This window comes from Sander lucioperca, chromosome 8 (genome assembly GCF_008315115.2).
Source record: "Sander lucioperca isolate FBNREF2018 chromosome 8, SLUC_FBN_1.2, whole genome shotgun sequence".
In the NCBI taxonomy this organism is placed as follows: Eukaryota; Metazoa; Chordata; class Actinopteri; order Perciformes; family Percidae; genus Sander; species Sander lucioperca.
In genome coordinates this window covers 11,857,009-11,873,981 of record NC_050180.1, presented here as the reverse complement: position 1 = coordinate 11,873,981, position 16,973 = coordinate 11,857,009, and the positions used below count along the sequence as shown (strand labels likewise).

The 16,973-nt window shown below is 39.5% G+C and overlaps 1 protein-coding gene across 2 annotated transcripts in view; it reads left to right on the top strand.

The window, feature by feature from the left end:
* Positions 1–16,973, top strand: part of thsd7ba (thrombospondin, type I, domain containing 7Ba) — a 137,960-nt gene that overhangs the window by 82,440 nt on the left and 38,547 nt on the right. For both annotated transcript variants that reach the window (XM_031281754.2, XM_031281753.2), the window contains exon 13: positions 10,502–10,693. In XM_031281754.2, coding sequence (XP_031137614.1) covers positions 10,502–10,693 — 192 coding nt within the window. The remainder of the gene's footprint in view (positions 1–10,501; positions 10,694–16,973) is intronic.

The following is a 16,973-nucleotide window of genomic DNA, read 5'->3' as shown; positions in this document are numbered from 1 at the left end:
ATCTTAGCAGCAGGTTGAAGAAACAATGAGCCTTGTTACATACAACACACACAATACATGCAGACGTGTGGATGGGCTCACACAATTAAGTTTACAAAATTGTTTGGCTCATACAACAGTGCCCTTCCAGTATAGGCTTTTGATGAATTGAGAATAAGTACTTCATGGCTTTAGATTCTGGTGTCATAAAGTCTGACTTTGACATAGTTCTGCAATGTATAGTCCACAAATTAACAATGAAAATAAACTCTCAGAGAACACAATCCATTAATAATGTAACACGATCAAAGAACAAAGCCATAAACAGAAAGGATTCCTAATTAACAGAAATAAACGTTGCCACTTGAGACTTGTGTGACTTAAGTGACTTAAATGAACCTTGGTTCCCCCAAAAGGAGACAAATATTGAGACACATTTTTAAAAAATCACCCACTGTAAAATCTTTTAGTGACATGTTTTCCTAGCAAAATGTCGGCACATACAGTATGGCGCACTGGAGGTGCATTTGTGTATTGACACTTATTTTTTGTGCATTTATTCTTCAGATATTTTTGTACATTTTCTAGGTGAATGTGGATTGCTGGGACAACAGGTCACAGTCACAAAACTTGCTTAGGCTATAAATGCTGTGGCGTGGCATCAGTCAGTGCTTTGTATACAACAAAAATACATACAATAGATTTGCAATATGTATAAGTATTTGATATGATATTGATATACTGGTACAGCTATCGCAGTTTGTGATTTTGATACTTGTTCGTGATAAATCAGCACTTTTACTAAATAATGTATCCTAAAATGTTATTGACATACTGGCTAATATTGCTATTATTTAAATATAATTAGCTATTTTTGAAGTAATTTGCTATTTTGAATTTCTTGTAAAACACATTTAATAATTAATTGAGAGACGTTTGAACTCGGGAACAGTTTCTTCTTGTCTGTAAAACTGTGAGTGAAACTGATGCCACTCCACACTGCTGTGCAAGACATGAGTCCTACTTAATGAAAATACTTTTTATTTTCTTTAGTTATACAATTTATTGTGATGTGTTGTTGATGTTTGTCTGCAGAATTGCCTGTGTCTTGATATAATCATTACTGTTTTCAGCATATCATAAGTACTGTATCCCTGTGATTACCACCCCATTGATTGTGCTCTGTAAGTGTGTGAATGTGTTGTGTGTTTTGCACTGTGCAGATTCCTGTTTACTGTCCTTCATGAAGAACTGTGTTTCTCCAAGTGGAGACATGAAAACAACTGCCACTGGCCCAAATCGTTAAAGAGCCAGAGTGTTAATTGGATTCATTCTAGACTCGTTTAGAGAAGAGCAAATGCCCCAATAAATCCCAAACTGGCTGTTGTATCTAATTTTCTGATGTGATTCAAGTGAAGTTTTCAGTGGCATACTGTGCCGTCTTGACAACTTTCCAGCATTTTGCCCTCACCGTTGTTAATATTGCAGTATAATTATGACATTTCTCAAGTGAATTTCTATGACATGGAAAAAGAGTCTGTACTGTTCCCAGGTTAAGAGCAACCCTCATTGACCTTTAGAGCTTCCTATTTGAATATGGTTAGAAAATGTTGTAAGAAGTTAAATACCTGTGACATTTGAAACTTTAGTATGAGTTTGGAATTTGCAGTCTGTAGAAATAGTGAATTTAAATATAAACATGAAGCAACAAAGAATTTATCCAGGATTTAGTCAGTGGATGGCTGAACCAATTCATTGGAAAAGGTCATATAAATGTCACATTGGGGCATAATTAGACACAATAGTTATATAATATGGCCATATTAGGGGCATGGGGCCATTGGATGACGGCATATCAAAGATTGACTAACAGCAAGTTATAGCAGGAGTTCTCAATTATGTTATTCAGGTACCTTTTAAAGATGTCGCATTGCCTTGAGAGAGTTCTTTTTATACTATAATCCACCCACATTCAGATAGTATAGTATAATACAATCTGGTTTAGATAATATTAATACTGATGATGATATAAAGTGTGTGGCTTTATTTCCTTTTATTGTGTTCATGTAATTACGTGTGCAATTTCCATGTAATGATGCTTTCAACAAACATTTAAGTCCAGTTAGATATTATGCTTTTTTTTTCATTTTCTGTTTTCCCTTTTGGAACACCTCTTGCTTTTTTTTTTTTTTTTTGTTTGAAATTCAGATTTCCTTCACATAAATTTCAGTATCGCTCATAATATTCAACACTGTTATTTTTTCAAGCACTCCATATTCACTGCAGTTAATGTACAGTATACACATCCTGTGGGAAGGGTGTGCGAGATGGTATCTACTTCAAATATCTCTGAATGTGAACAAGTCGGTTGTGCAGCATTATCATGTCACACATTCATTCTGTTCCAGTGCAATATATAGGTCACCTTCTCCTCTGAAGTTTTCTTCAGTAGCATCTTGTGGTGACTAATGTCTAAGTTTATAAACGTAAACATGTTATTTTTAATATTTTTAAAGCCATATGTGACAAACGTTTGCTGTATTTTCATTAACAAACCATTATGTTATAATACAACATTAATACATCAATTATAATTAATTAATTAATTAATTAAAGATTTGAGTTAGGTTGTTTCTAGCGGCAGCTTTGGCGCTAAGATGTAATTGCCGGCAGGTGTCGAATGTGTGACGTCTGTCGGTACACGATCTGTGCTGCCTGCACGATCCGTCCAGCGCATGCGCAAGATGTTCGCGCATGCGCAGATGATAATCATGTTTTACCGAGGATACGAAACTGCACAATCTGTTCCACGCTAGCCTCCACCGGGAAGCTAACATTAGTTTAGCTAACAGGTAATTCGGCTAACCGCTAGCTGAGACAGCATGTAATAACTTTAAAAGACCCTCAAAATAAAACCTGAAAATAATCATTAAAATATATAACAGCTGTTACGTCAGTTCTACTTTACTTGTGCTCATTTAAAATACAATCAATCAATACTTGTCTTTATTGTTATTACTGTAAAGTCTTAATTTAGCTATAACCTGCTTTTCCCAGTGTTTAGTTTGAGTTAACGCTATTTTAGACTGAATCAAGCTGTCAGCTAGCGGTTAGCCGAATTAGCTGTTAACTAAACTAACGTTAGCTTCCCGGTGGAGGCAAGCATGGAACAGATCGTGCAGTGCCGTATCCTCGGTAAAACATGATCATTGTCATCTGCGCATGCGCGAACATCTTGCGCATGCGCTGGACGGATCGTGCAGGCAGCCCGCATCAAGGCGGGGCTTGACATCTGCCTTCCCGCGGGCTGCAGCGAGATGCTCCTCTCTCAGCAAACAGGGCGCCTGCAGCTGCAGGGGGCGCCGATTTGCCAATTCCCCACCACACAGTGAAATGATAAATAACAGAAAACCGCTTTGCAGCGCAAAGGATATATATATATATATTTTTTTTAAGCTCTCATGTCATGAAAATATGCGTATTTAATAACGTATCGTTTCTTTGCATCTTTCCCATCGGAAGTTCTCAATTTCTGGGTACAATGGAATGGAACATAATAGGCAGTGACAAGCTTCACCTGGACAGACCATGGGGCAGACGGGGGAAACGAACCGCTGCTGACTGACGTAAATAGCGTCACAAATTTGGGGCGGGAAAGTCACCACAGACACTCAGATTGTATTACTTGACAAAGCAGCAAATACAAGCGCTTTCATCACTGGGTCATATGCTCAATCACCATTATTTTAACTCACTTTTTGATAGATAGGTACTTTCTAGACAATTAACTACATGAAAATCTTACAGACAATAACGTTAAGCGTGTATTACATAATAATATACGCCACCTTTCGCCCAATGTCAGCCGTGATCTGCTATGCCCCCCACACACACACACACACCCCACTTAAGGATAAGCAGGTAGGCTAAAGATAATGGATAAATGGAGGAATCAACAGATTTGTAAATTAATATATTACTTATTATATGAATTAAACATCTACAAATTATTTAATTGTGAATAATTACTACACATTAATATATCAAAATGTAATTTTTTGATCCTTATGATCCTTATCCTATCCTAGTGTTGCATGGTAAAACATGATAACAGTGTAGTCCTATAGTAGCACTGTTGTGGAACTATCTGTCTTCTAGTAACAAATGGAAGTGTTTGCTGTCTGACTGCTAAGACATTTTCTGTGACTCTGTGTGTCACAGCTGTTTTCAGAAGTTACTGGAAACTCAGTTTCCCCCCGAGATTTCCTCGAGACCCTCTCTTTTCTGCTCCTGCCTTTGTACATTCATAGAGTTATACATCTCAGGATAACTCCGAACTCTTCCTCTATAGTTGTAACATTTTCAGCACACCTCACCACTCAGTGTGCATCTTTGCGCCTTTGTTTGTATTCATGCTGCATCTTCTGAACAGCATTTCCCACATTTGCTTTTAAAAATGGGGTTTGCGTCTACATGGGGTGGTGGATGTAAATGCATCAAACCATACCAGCGTTCTCATGAACCATACGTTCGAAAAAACTACGGAAAGATAAGCACTGTAATTCGTATAATTTCCACGTTTTTTTTGCTGGGCGCACCACATTGGGCAGGCCACCTACGGAGGTGGTCGGGGTAATGGGTGGGCGTTAACACACAGGACTTTAAAGCCAGGGAGCGGAGTTCGCTTCCCGGGAAAACAAAAGACTTTCACCCAGGAAATGCGTGTTCCTTGGGAGTGTTTTAATACAAACCACAAACTTTTTGCTAAACTTAACTAGTCGTTGCGATGCCTAATCTTAAATTCCGTCGCTGTTTAACGCTCACTTTTTCTTGCTTAAACTTAACCGTAATCTCCGCCGAGCTCGCGGTGCTCTTTACCCGGCTCACAGTCACCTATTCTCGGGTAACTGAACCACCAACTACCGCTGACCTGATGGAGCACCATGTGGAGCAGTGGTTCCCAACCTGGGGTCCGGGCACCCCTTAGGGGGGCGGCAAAGATCACAGGGGGGGCGCAAGTCTTTATCTGGTTTGAGGTTGAGGTAAAAAAAAAAATGTGCACATGTCAAACAAATTAGGATAATACACTAGAATATATAATTAATACAAAAGTCTGTATAAAAACTGTATATTTTTGTTCTCGCTTAAAATTGTAGGCAGGCTGCTTAGTAGGCCAAACCTCCGGGACCTCTTAACCTGGGACCTTGCTGTCATCAGGTCAGCTGTTAGCTGCTATCATCCTCGTTTTTCCTGCCGCCACGACATCACTATTTTATGAATGAAACATGGCGGAGAAACGTAAAAGTGCTGATAACTCCTCTATATCAAAAAAGAAAGTAAGGCTCTATCTCGAGAGTAACCTCAACTTCGGTTTCAGGAGGGGCTCAACTTTTCTTAGACATGAGTAGGGGGGGCGCCAAGGAAAAAAGGTTGGGAACCACTGATGTGGAGCACCGTAGCCGGTGTCGAAGAGCTCTGTAGCGGCTAAACACATCTACTAACTGCCGCTGATACGACGAGCTGTTATGGAGGTCTGTAGCATGCATCACAAAGCTCTGTAGCAGCTTAAACAGCTAGCAACTGCCGCTCTGTAGCACAGAGCTCTGTAGTTTTGTTAGGTTTAGGCAACAAAACTTGATTAAGTTTAGAAAAAGATTGCAGTTTGAGTTAAAATGTGTACATGTGTTACGTTACTTCACTTCCGGTTGCACGTGATGCAGAACGTGACATTGTTCCATTTGTTCCGTTAAGTTGAAAAAACTTGCCATTTGCCCTTATTTTCAAACAGGACATGAACCCAGATCTTCTGGGTGAAAGTCCTGTTTGTTTGACCTATCCACCCCAATCCCAAAGTTTGTGTACTTCCTGCTTTGATCCCATCATAGTTACTACAGCCACCTGAGTTCGGCACCACCTAATAATAAAACGTAATTATGGGTCATAAAAGTCTTTTTTCGGGGAAACACAGTCTCCACCAGGTACACAGCCACTGGGGTAAGCATAATTCTGGTTGCCAGGTTAGCTTTCCTGGGAGAATTTCTGTACAGAAGGGTTGGTTGGAAATTGGAAGACTGGTAGATGGCTAGTGATGATGAAGCATTTAAATAGCAGTCACAGAACAGTTCAAATAGCAACCAGGGATTTTCAGCCAAGTCAGGACCAGTCAGTTTGTTGGACACACTAGTTCAGGCATGTACTGTAAGGTTAGAATCAGGCCAGGTTTCAGACACAAGCATGTGTTTGGGTTTGTGGTTTACAAAGCCAACATGCCCTTGGCTTGAGTAAATGCTTCCTTCCATCTCAGTGTGTGTATGGCCCCATGTTGGATGCAAAACTGCATGTTGATGAATGCAAATGTCTGACCAAGTGAGGCGAGGGTTGTGGTGCATGCTGTATGCTGTCCTGACAAGCCGGAATTCACGGGTAAGAGGCGTTACTAAAAAAGACAAGATTTGAGAAGATGAATCCTAACCTTGCCAAAGTAATAAAATAGAAAACACAACTCTGAAAAGCCTATGAAAGTTCTAGCTGATAACTTGGAGTGAGCAATGAGCCAAGGGATTTCACACTAAAGACACTGGGTCAGATGTACTAACGCTTTTGCGCCCACTTCAGGCGTATTTGTTTCGTAACGTGCCCGTAAAAGCATGGCGAGGTACAAACAGAGCGCACTGAGGTAAAAGCGTAGACACAGGAACAGAAAATGGCAAATTGCACTTTTCCGTAGTATGCATTTGCATTCACAGGAGGGTCAAGGGGAAAGTGGGAGTTTCCCATAAAGAGATGGGAGGGAAAGCGTAAAGTGCGCCTAATTATGTATTCCGCGGTATGTACAAAAAACCCCTGTGACAGCGTGCCTCTATTTTGCCGTGAAAATTCTCCACCTCTTAAAAGCAGGTGTAAACCAGCCGCAAGCAGGTTTCCTCGCATATGCCTCCTGGTGAAATGGCAGCAGTAATCCGAGCAAGACGAAGACATAGGTCAAGGAGACGAGCTGAAAAGATCTTTGCCACAAGGATCACACTTTTTCAGTTGAGTGAACACGAAATCATTAAGCGTTACAGATTAAGCAGCCATGCAATATTACAGTTACTGGAAGAAATCAAAGATGACATTGAATCTCCGACTCAGCGTTCACATTCCATTCCAGCAGTTGTTAAACTCCTCGCTACATTACAAATATTGGCATCAGGATCATTTCAAACAGTCATAGCATCAGCAGTGGGAATATCGCAGTCTGCACTCAGCCGTATCATAGCACAAGTACTTAACGCTTTGCTACAGCGCAATTTAGTGGGTGGAGAAAGGTGCTGATTACCCGATGAACTGCAGGTTTGGTAAATACGACGTAAGCTGAAGTATCACAGCGTGCGCTTTCTGCGGGTTGGCCATGGCGCTGATAACGCTACATTCGCAAATGTACGAACATCTGGACTGTATCTAAATTCAACCAACTTGTGGCTCATAACCAGCTGGATGTGTTATATCCCTCCCTGAGTAGAACTGGAACTGTTTTGAGAACTTAATCAATAAAAAATGAGTCATGTTGAAGATCTTTTGCTGCAAGAAAAATGTGACTCAATGATGAATCCAATCCACACTACTCTTCACAAGGCATCACATAGGAGAACATTATAAAAACAGTATGACTGAATAACCATACAGATTCTATTTGATGGGAGGGGTTTTAAAGTGGATAAAAAAAAACTTTTATTAAAAGTAATGATAGACAAATCAACATGTTCTGAGTCGCATTGATAAAAGCTATCAATTGAAAGGGGACTTGATGATTTTTTTAAAGCATGTCCTTAAAAGTCTACAACATTGCCACAGAAAAGATTCTTAAAAATCTGGAGAGTAACGGGCCTTTTGAAAGCGTGTCCTTTTAACTGCTCTTCAAAAGTGTTCACCTTTCTAAGGAACTGTATAATTAAAGATGATCCCTGTCAGTGGTGAAGATACTGTGACAAAAACTGTTTTGTGAGAGGAGATGATGTGAAAGGCCACACAAATGAGCTTGGGCAACCAGAAGCTGAAATTAATATGTTAAAAATGGATGGCTCCCAGTTCAAAATCAGAATGTCAATATACTGTACCTGCAATGCTGGGCATTTCGAATAAAAGATACTGGGGATGACAGAATGGAGTTGTGACTGGGGTAGTAGGTTCAGTAAGAGAGGACACTATTCCAGATAATGGACAGAATTAAATGCAAACAGGGACATATAATTATTCCCACAGTGGTGCAAATTAGGCTAATACTGTAGCATATGTTAATGGTTAGTTGTTTATCAAACAGGTTTGTTAAAGGGAAAATAAGATTCACCTTTTGAAGGGTCATCATAATAACATCACTCTTTAACCTAAACACTTACATTGCAAAATGAAAGTTGTTGTTTTTTATTATTGTGAATGTTGCATGAACACACTTTAATAATAGCTATCATCCATCTCCCTTGTGATGCCTTTGTAGAGGCCTTGTATGTAAATGACCATCCCACACATTCTCAGCAGACATGTAGAAAGCCAACAGTTTTTGTCAGAGGGCAAAATTTAAAAGTCAAATAGAAATCAATAAAATGGATTAAAGGCATGTTTGTATATCAGTGAATCTTCAAAGACGTTAAGGCGTTGGGGGGTGGTCACTGGTGACATTGTTTTCCTAAATCCAGGAGTGTCCATGAGACAGCCATGTATTTGAACATTGTAATGTACTGCGTAGTGTGTCTTTTTGCTCTAATTTCTTGTTTAAAGAAGCTTCAGTCCAATCAACTGCTTCTGTCTAATCAGTGGCACCTAACAAAGCTATACAAATCTCTTCCTCCACCTCCCTCTCTCTCCTCAGCCAGCAGACTCTGCAGGAGCATCCACACACCTACTCATTTGTTCTTTGTTTTTCTTCTTTTTTAATTCATGTAATTAACTCATATTAGGTTTATCTGTATTTTTGAGGTTCCTCATTCATGTTTCTTCCCTCTATGCTAGGGCTGAGCCACTGTTTCACTGTTTTCATTCACTGAATGATTATCCCTGCAAACATGTATGCCAAGCACCATGCAGATTAAAATGTCAGTTTCAGGGAAGTTATTAAGGCTTGTTTTTAGCCTAGCCAATTGCTGGAAATGCCTTTTGGTACTGAAGAAGTTGTTGATCACTTGCGGCCCCTACCAGCCGGTTAAGAGGAGTGAGGAGTCAGAAGTCAATGATGGTATAAACAGAGCAGTCAATAAAATAGGTTTTTAACAAATTATGAATTACCTCAACCACGAGATGTCCTTGAGCATACAGTCATATATGTGCACAAAATATTTTGGGCTGATGGGTCCTGTAATATGTAAGATTAGCTGCGGACAGACAGTTACAAGCATGCAGTCCTGCACGCATGCACGCACACACAGGACCAAACACATGATCCCCTCCAGGCTTACGTCTGGCGGAGATAAACTGTGCTGCTTGGTCTAATGAATGCACCATAAGGCTCAAGATGCAAGTTGCAGACACAAACAATCTAAATTTCCATCTCTGAAAGGAAATTTAACCAAGTTAATTTCAACAAAATGTAATGCGATGAAGCATCTTGCTACCAATTAGATCATTCTTGTGGGGTTACATGCTTACTTGTTTTTGTAAGATAGGATGCTCACATTAAAGGGTTTTTAGTTTTTTTTAGTTTAAAAAAAAAAATAAGAACAATTTTTACGTTTTCAAGGCAAGCTTTTGCTTTATTATGTAGTGGTTCTGATGTACCTCTCATATTGATCCTGCCTTTTGTTCTCAATTTGTATTGAAGTGTATACTTTTTTAGTAGCTCTGTCTTTTCTGACAAAGAGTGGCCTTACTTCTTGGACAGTTTTCATTTTGATGTAAAAAAAAATATAAAATGATTGCCAAAAACGTGTTCAGGGGTATTTATCAGGTAAGTTATCAAAAGCAGCCAAATTGGACTAAAAGTCTGCTTTCAGTTAATTGAGTTCTGCATCAGGTGTTTAATAACAGAAATAACCCATCTGGCCTTGCTGTGTGTTCTAAGTTATTATTCTTCGTGATGTCTGTATCCCTCTTTGATCAAATACGTCTGATTAGATAGTGTATACATCATTCTGTCAAAAGTATTTAGCTTTTATGTTAATCTGCTATTATGAATGCCTTGTTTTTATTCAATAAATCATAGATGTCTAAAAAAGTCTGATAAATTGTTGTGCTTGAAGGTTGAATTAGCATTTCACTAGATTTTAACATGAAAGCCGCACAGGGACATTCTTTACAGCTATGACTTGCGCAATGACAATTCTGTAGCTACCTTTTCTTTGTGAGACCATTCAACCAAACATAAAATAAATTAATAGACCTGTCCCTTCCTGTTGCTGCTCAATCAAAATGTGGCGCAGAAAACCATAAAACACTATATAAGGAAATTTAAAACAATACCAACAATTGAAAGTCAACTTGTTGGGATGAGATCTTGTCACGTGTGCATTGTCTGTATAATTGGAATGACATCTTTGCCTCCCCGTGATTGCAGGAGTCAGTTGTGTTGGGGAGATGGGTGAGTCGGCCAATATGACTGAGTGCCTGCGATGGGCTGGCCCCTTGCCCCCTCAGATCAGAGAGTGTCGGGTGGCTTGTAAGGATGACTGCACTCTAACTTCTTGGTCCAAGTTCTCTGAATGCGCTGGATGTGGCAGCTCCCGCAGTCGTAAGCGCTCGCTGACAGGTAAAGACTTTTCTTCACAGATTGTGGAGTTTCATCTTCACCAGTGGAATGATGGGATTTTTTGGTCAAGCATTCTCACATTAGAAAATCTCAATTCACATATCTTAACACTGCACATTGGTTGCTGTTTATCTTGCTCTCAATCAGCCAGTGTCAATGCTTTAATAGAACCTTGTAGTGTGGACCACAATAGGGAACATAAAGTAGTCACCTTGTACACTCATTCCAAGAGTAACTACATTCCTTGATATTCAGGGTTGTTGTCATGGCAGCATATTCCTTCATATGCTGAAAAGCCCCTGTGGCTTTGACATACATACCGCAATCCAGTCCAACCTCTTTTCTCGTTCTGGTTCTGTTACTGTAACTTTCTACTGTCCCTTTTGTATTATGTTAGGTCTAAATTAGGTCTCTCACAGCTTGTAATCCCTTATTTCAGTGCAGATGGCAAAATCTGAATTACATGCTGTGGTTGCAGACCAGGCTGGATACTATTTGTCTTCATGAATATTTGATCCGATGCCAGAGGGGTTGTAGTAAACATACCCTGTCTCCTTCTATACTGCTCCTAGAATCCAACACGTGAAATCAGCTCGAGCTCTGTGGTGGGTTTATTTGTGAAGAGTGTGCGTTCATGTTCAGTGGGTCGTAATGGACAATATAACTCTTTTATGTCAACTTTAATACTTTCAGAAATGTCTCTGTCAGGTAAATTGATGGAAAGTAAATCCACTGTAAGGTTTACGCTCTAGTATGTGGTTAAGGAAGTTGGCAGCTTACCAGGACATCTGCTTAGATAATACAGCTATGTTGAAAAGCCTCCTTGAGCCATATTGCAGTATATTCTGCGTGTCTAAACCAAAAGTAATTTTGATGGTCCAAAAGGCTGTTTAAGAAAGTGCTGTACAGTTGCAGTGCATGTCTCTTGGATTTCCTATGCTACAACTACATTCATACAGAAATCATTGGCAAATACTGTGAATGGTATACACACAAAAGCTCTATTACTATTAGCTGGGAATATGGTTGGAAATTGGCAAGACGTTCATGCTAGACAAAGTACACAACACTTTTGCTTTCACTTTCACAATGTTTTTATTTCGCTCATGGATACAGACAATTGTTATAACTGAAACCACAAATAACATTATCCATGATCGGAAAGTAGCTGGATGAAGACAGCATCTTATTTTTCCAGCCCCTTTGTCAGATACAACAAACAGAAATAGATAGGCTGTCGGTCGATTAACAGTTGATTTTGCATAGAAAAGTGAGAGAGAGAATAGAAAATAAAAGGAATTTAATTATCTAGTTTGCACAAAGCACATAATGACAGATATGCCTCGGTTTTGTATGTATAATTTTTGTTTTGTCATATCAACAGCCTCCCTCGTATCATGTCACTGAGGGCTTGAAAGGAGAAAGACATAAAATGAGCAGCCGTGCCTCAGCACTTGTGTTACCGTTTACCTTTTTGTCAGTTTCTGTCACCCCAACATCTGCTTCACAAATATGCAACCATCATTTGTACTTTACATGTTTGATGTTACGCCTCTGACATTTAATGTCTCACTCAGAAGTGATTGTTTGGCTTTTTGTAGAGTTTGGATGTTCTCTGTGTGTTTGGCTGTTTGTCCTACTGATTTCCGAAATACTGTATGAGCCATCTGAACTGGAGACTGTAAATTGGCCCAATGGCATGACAGTGCTATTGTAACTGCAGTGCTAACTGCTGAGCAATCCATGCTGTCCTAATGCCAATTAGGACAATTCAAAGCAAGACGGTTCTGGAGTCCACATGGCTCCTGCCGCCTTTCTGCAAAGAATTTGCATGTTTCTCCCATGCAGTTTTTTTTCCAGGTGCTCTGATTTCTTCCCACAGTCTAAAGATATGTAGATAAGGTGAACTGATTATTCTATATTGCTCATAGATCTGTCTACCGACTGGTGACCTGTCCAGAATACCAGCCCCTTTTCCTAAAAATTACATTCCCATACAAACTGCATTCTCAATTGCGTTTCGAGGGACCCTTATTTTGTCCCGGATTACATTTGTCTTTGATATATAACAAATACATTTCTAATGAAAGTCTGAGTGTCCCATTTGAAACCAAAAGTCAACGTTGACTTGTGTAATGTTGTAACGTACCTTATCTTAACTTATGTGTAAACCTTTTGTAAAAGGTTTTGTATAAAAGGATATAACAAACTTATTTTAACCCAAACCACATATTTTTCTAAACCTAACAAAGTGGTTTGGTTTCAATTCACAGCGTTAACCATGTGTTTAAAACAGCGACCCTTTCGCAATGTGCTCTGGTTGCTGGAAAAAGTTTCCTTCCATACATGACTGAGAATGCAGTTTCATTGTGTGGGAACATAATTTATAGGAGACAGGGTTAAGAATACACACCATCTGTGCAGCTCTACTGCCTCTTGTCCAATATGTGTTTGGAGACTGTGTAGTAGGCTCACATTATAACTTTTCTTCTTTCTTTCTCGGCTGGCTACATGTGCGTGCTACATGTAACATTATGAAATCATATATATTCTTGAACTGATACTCATATATACTTACAATGAATAGGCTAAATGACATCATGGTAGAGGCCTCTCTCTACCATATATCAGCAAAACACAAAATTAAAAACTCATTCTTAGTAAACACTGTTGGTCTTTGTCAACAGCTCTGAAAAAACGTTAGCTCTGTTTACTCTGAAAAAACAGCATAAAGGATTCCAGCCTTCTAGTTTGTTTATATTAATTACACTGATGTCTTCACATTAATAGGATAATGATTTGTTGATGTTTAAATGATACACATTTATGCAGATGCTGCTGTAATCTGAATCTGAGTTTCCTGTCAGAATAAAGGATTACTTGACTTGAGTGGAAAAATGTTGTGGAAAATTATACACGCATAAATGGGTTTTTCCTGTCGCTTTCTTGCTTAAGTATTGAGTTGTAGCTAATTTCTTCTTCTCAATCAGCATGTTGAATTTTGTTTGGGAATTCAAATGTTAAGTTCTGTGAATTATTTCTGCCACACATCAGGGAGCAGAGTTTGTGTGTGTATCTGTAAGAGCTTAACTGCAGACAAATGGTTTAGCTACACTATCCAGCTTTGTTACTGAGCCATTCAAAATTCCTCCGACTCTCTTCTTTGTCAGAATAAGCCTTTAAGTACCTCCTGTGTATCATTTTAGCTTGGCCTTTCATGGCAATACTGTAGTTCTAATGGTCAATTTGCTATAAGGGAACTGAATTTATTTTATTTTATAGCTCAGTTTTATCTTTGCTCTTGTGTATTCTTTACTTTGTGTTTTGTTTCTCCTCTTAAAATGTATGCTGCTGGTATTAAATCGTTTTATTTCATATAATTGATTAATTGTAATTTTATAAACTTTTGTTAAACATGCCATATACATAAAGATTGATTGAGTAATTAATTGGTGGGGAAAATAGTGGAACATAAGTGGGGAAAATAAGGTAGCACTAGGCTGAAATGCAGGGAGAAGATTTGTCTGCGATTTATTATGCACCTACTGTATCTCACAGTATATGGATTTTACTACCAGGCATTATGTTACAGGAGAGCTCGGCTACATCAGAATAGAGAGACTTGTTTTTTTATGACATGACTGTTCTAGGACTGTTGGATTGTATTGTGAGCCATGAATATTGAAATTTGTGGATTTAGAAAATATATGTAGCAATGTAAAGTCTAATAATATGTTCAGTTATGCAGTGTTAGCAATAGCAGCACCATAGACTATATCAAATATGGACATAGTCTCTGTGACATCACCCATAGGTTTCTAAAGAGACAAATTGAAGCTCAAAGTGGGTGGCTCGCGGTGGCAAATTAGCATTTCCTAGGATGGCGTAGGCATGACCAACCCTACTCTGCCTCTGCTTGGCTAGTACTCTTTGCCTTCTATGGTTGGATTAGTTAGGTTTAGGCATGAGAGGTGGGATTAGTTAGGGTTGGGGTAAGAAACGAAACTTCTCGGGCGGCTTTCATCCTGGCAGTGCCTGACAGGATGGATGGAGCTGAGGACAGCCAAATGAAGGCTACAGCCTGTGCTTGCCTGCTGTGTCCGCAGCCACCTGTAACTCAAAGCGACATGCCTGTAATAGTGCAGAACTTTAAGGCTTATCATTTAAACGGGTGAGTTATAAAAATGTAACCCCCGATGCAGTTGTCATCAATGGGGAAATAGCTATATATAGCTATAGAGACAGTTTTTTTATACCATGCTGTAAACATGTTTAATTCTGCTGTAAAGTTGGGCATGGGGGTTCTATGAGGACTGACTCCCTTTTGGAGCCAGCCTCAAGTGGCCCATTCAAGGAACTGCAGTTTTAGCACTTCTGCATTGGCTTAATTTTTTAGCACCGGAGGTTGCCACTTAATCAGCATACTACTTTTGTTATTGTCAGAACAGATGTTTTTTTCCGGTTTGTCTTTGAAGACGGTTTCAAGTCCTAAATTCCCTCTGTGTGTCAGTCTCCATGGTAAACCCTACTGTACTGAAAATGACTGGGTCATGTTGGTTAGTAGCCTGACACAGTCATAAATGCTCTTTTGTGCTTATGTGTTTCACTGTAAACAAATACTCAGTATGATCAACTATTAAAACTAAGAATTGCAAATGCAGCATGATAATGCATCAACAGTGTTTGTAGAACATCCGTCATGTTTTTATCAGTTTAGTCAGACCAGTGACGGACACCAAGTGGAGGAAAGGTTAATGTTGGGATTTCCATGAAGGGGACATCAATCATCTATTGTCTATCTATTGATATCTTTGTCAAGCTAATTCATCTGTGGCCTTGACATTCCACAGTAAGCTAAAGCTCCTTCACTCACTCCACATTTTCAGATCCTTTCAGCACACTTCTGCAGTGTTACAGAGACAAAGAAGACTGCAAAGTATTATGGCTGCTAATGAAGCATCAAATCAACAAATATTAAACAGAGATAATTTTGAAAATGATGTTTAATTCAAATTCATAATGGTAAAACAAGTTGAATACTGCAGACTTAAATGCAGATTGTTTGTGGTGCCTGTAGGTCTATATGGTTCTGCCGCCAGTAATGTAGTTGTCAAAGTGAAGTTAAGTTGCACTGGCGCTCTACAATCAACCACCAACAGTGGCGTAGATTGAACAGATTGTTGGTGAATTGCCGTGTGATGGCAGTAAGTTCACACTCTGTGAGGAATGTTTGCAACTAAAGAAACAGATGGGCTGCTCACTGGGCACACAGGAGCCCGAGGACACCCAGGATCCATGAAATAAATAGGGGTGCACAAATATAGCAGGATTAGCAAAACTGCAGTGCAACTCTTTCACCAGGCTTTGTGTGTGTGTCTTTCTCCCTCTCCATATGGCTCAGGAATTCTGTTAGCACTTTTATTTCCAACCTCGGATTGTAGGAAGAGGTACAACAAAGATGCTACGGCAAGAGGGAACCAGGACGCAAGGTCAGCGGGGGGATGTCATCTTTGTTGTACCTCATCGATCTCTAGTTGTGATATTAGTCTGCGACTGTGGATATTATTTGTTTCTTGTTTAGCTTAGATGTTGGGTTTCAAAGTATCCATTGGGCCCACATTCTCTTCATGTAACCCCTTTCCTTGGGGAAACTAGTGTAGTAGCATTCCAGTAGTTCCATATTCTCCCCTCTAGTCCACGAATGTCTTGTTCTTGTTCCAGTAGCCCATTTCTCATCAGGTTGCCCTGATTCTCTAACACCTGACTCGCACCTTGTTGACCCGGGCAACATCCGAGCTGCTATGACTCTCCTGTGGTTTCGCTCATACTCGAGGTAGGCAGATAGCATCAAGTGTCTTGCCGAAGGACCCACACTGGGTTCAGTCCAACCAGTTCTCCATTCACTTGGATTGTCTCTACTACATACTATGAACTCAATGCAAATCCTGCATGGGGACTGATGCTTTTATCAAATGCTCTTATCAAATTATTTGGTTTTGGTTAGAGTTGGGATGTAGGAGAGAGGTGTTGACAATAGTGATTCTTTCTTTGTCTTTTTTGAACAATGTACTATAAGCAACACTTAACATGTCGATGACAGCAGCATAATGATAGCTGTTTAGAACAGAACCCCATAGCTCTCTTATGTAATACTAGTCAATGATGTGAAACAGACAATCAATCATGTGAAAGATTTTATAGCAGCATGACAGCTTGACAGTTTGGATCTGTTACTTGTCCAAATATTAAAAGTGACAGTGTGTGGCGTGTAAGAGGAACA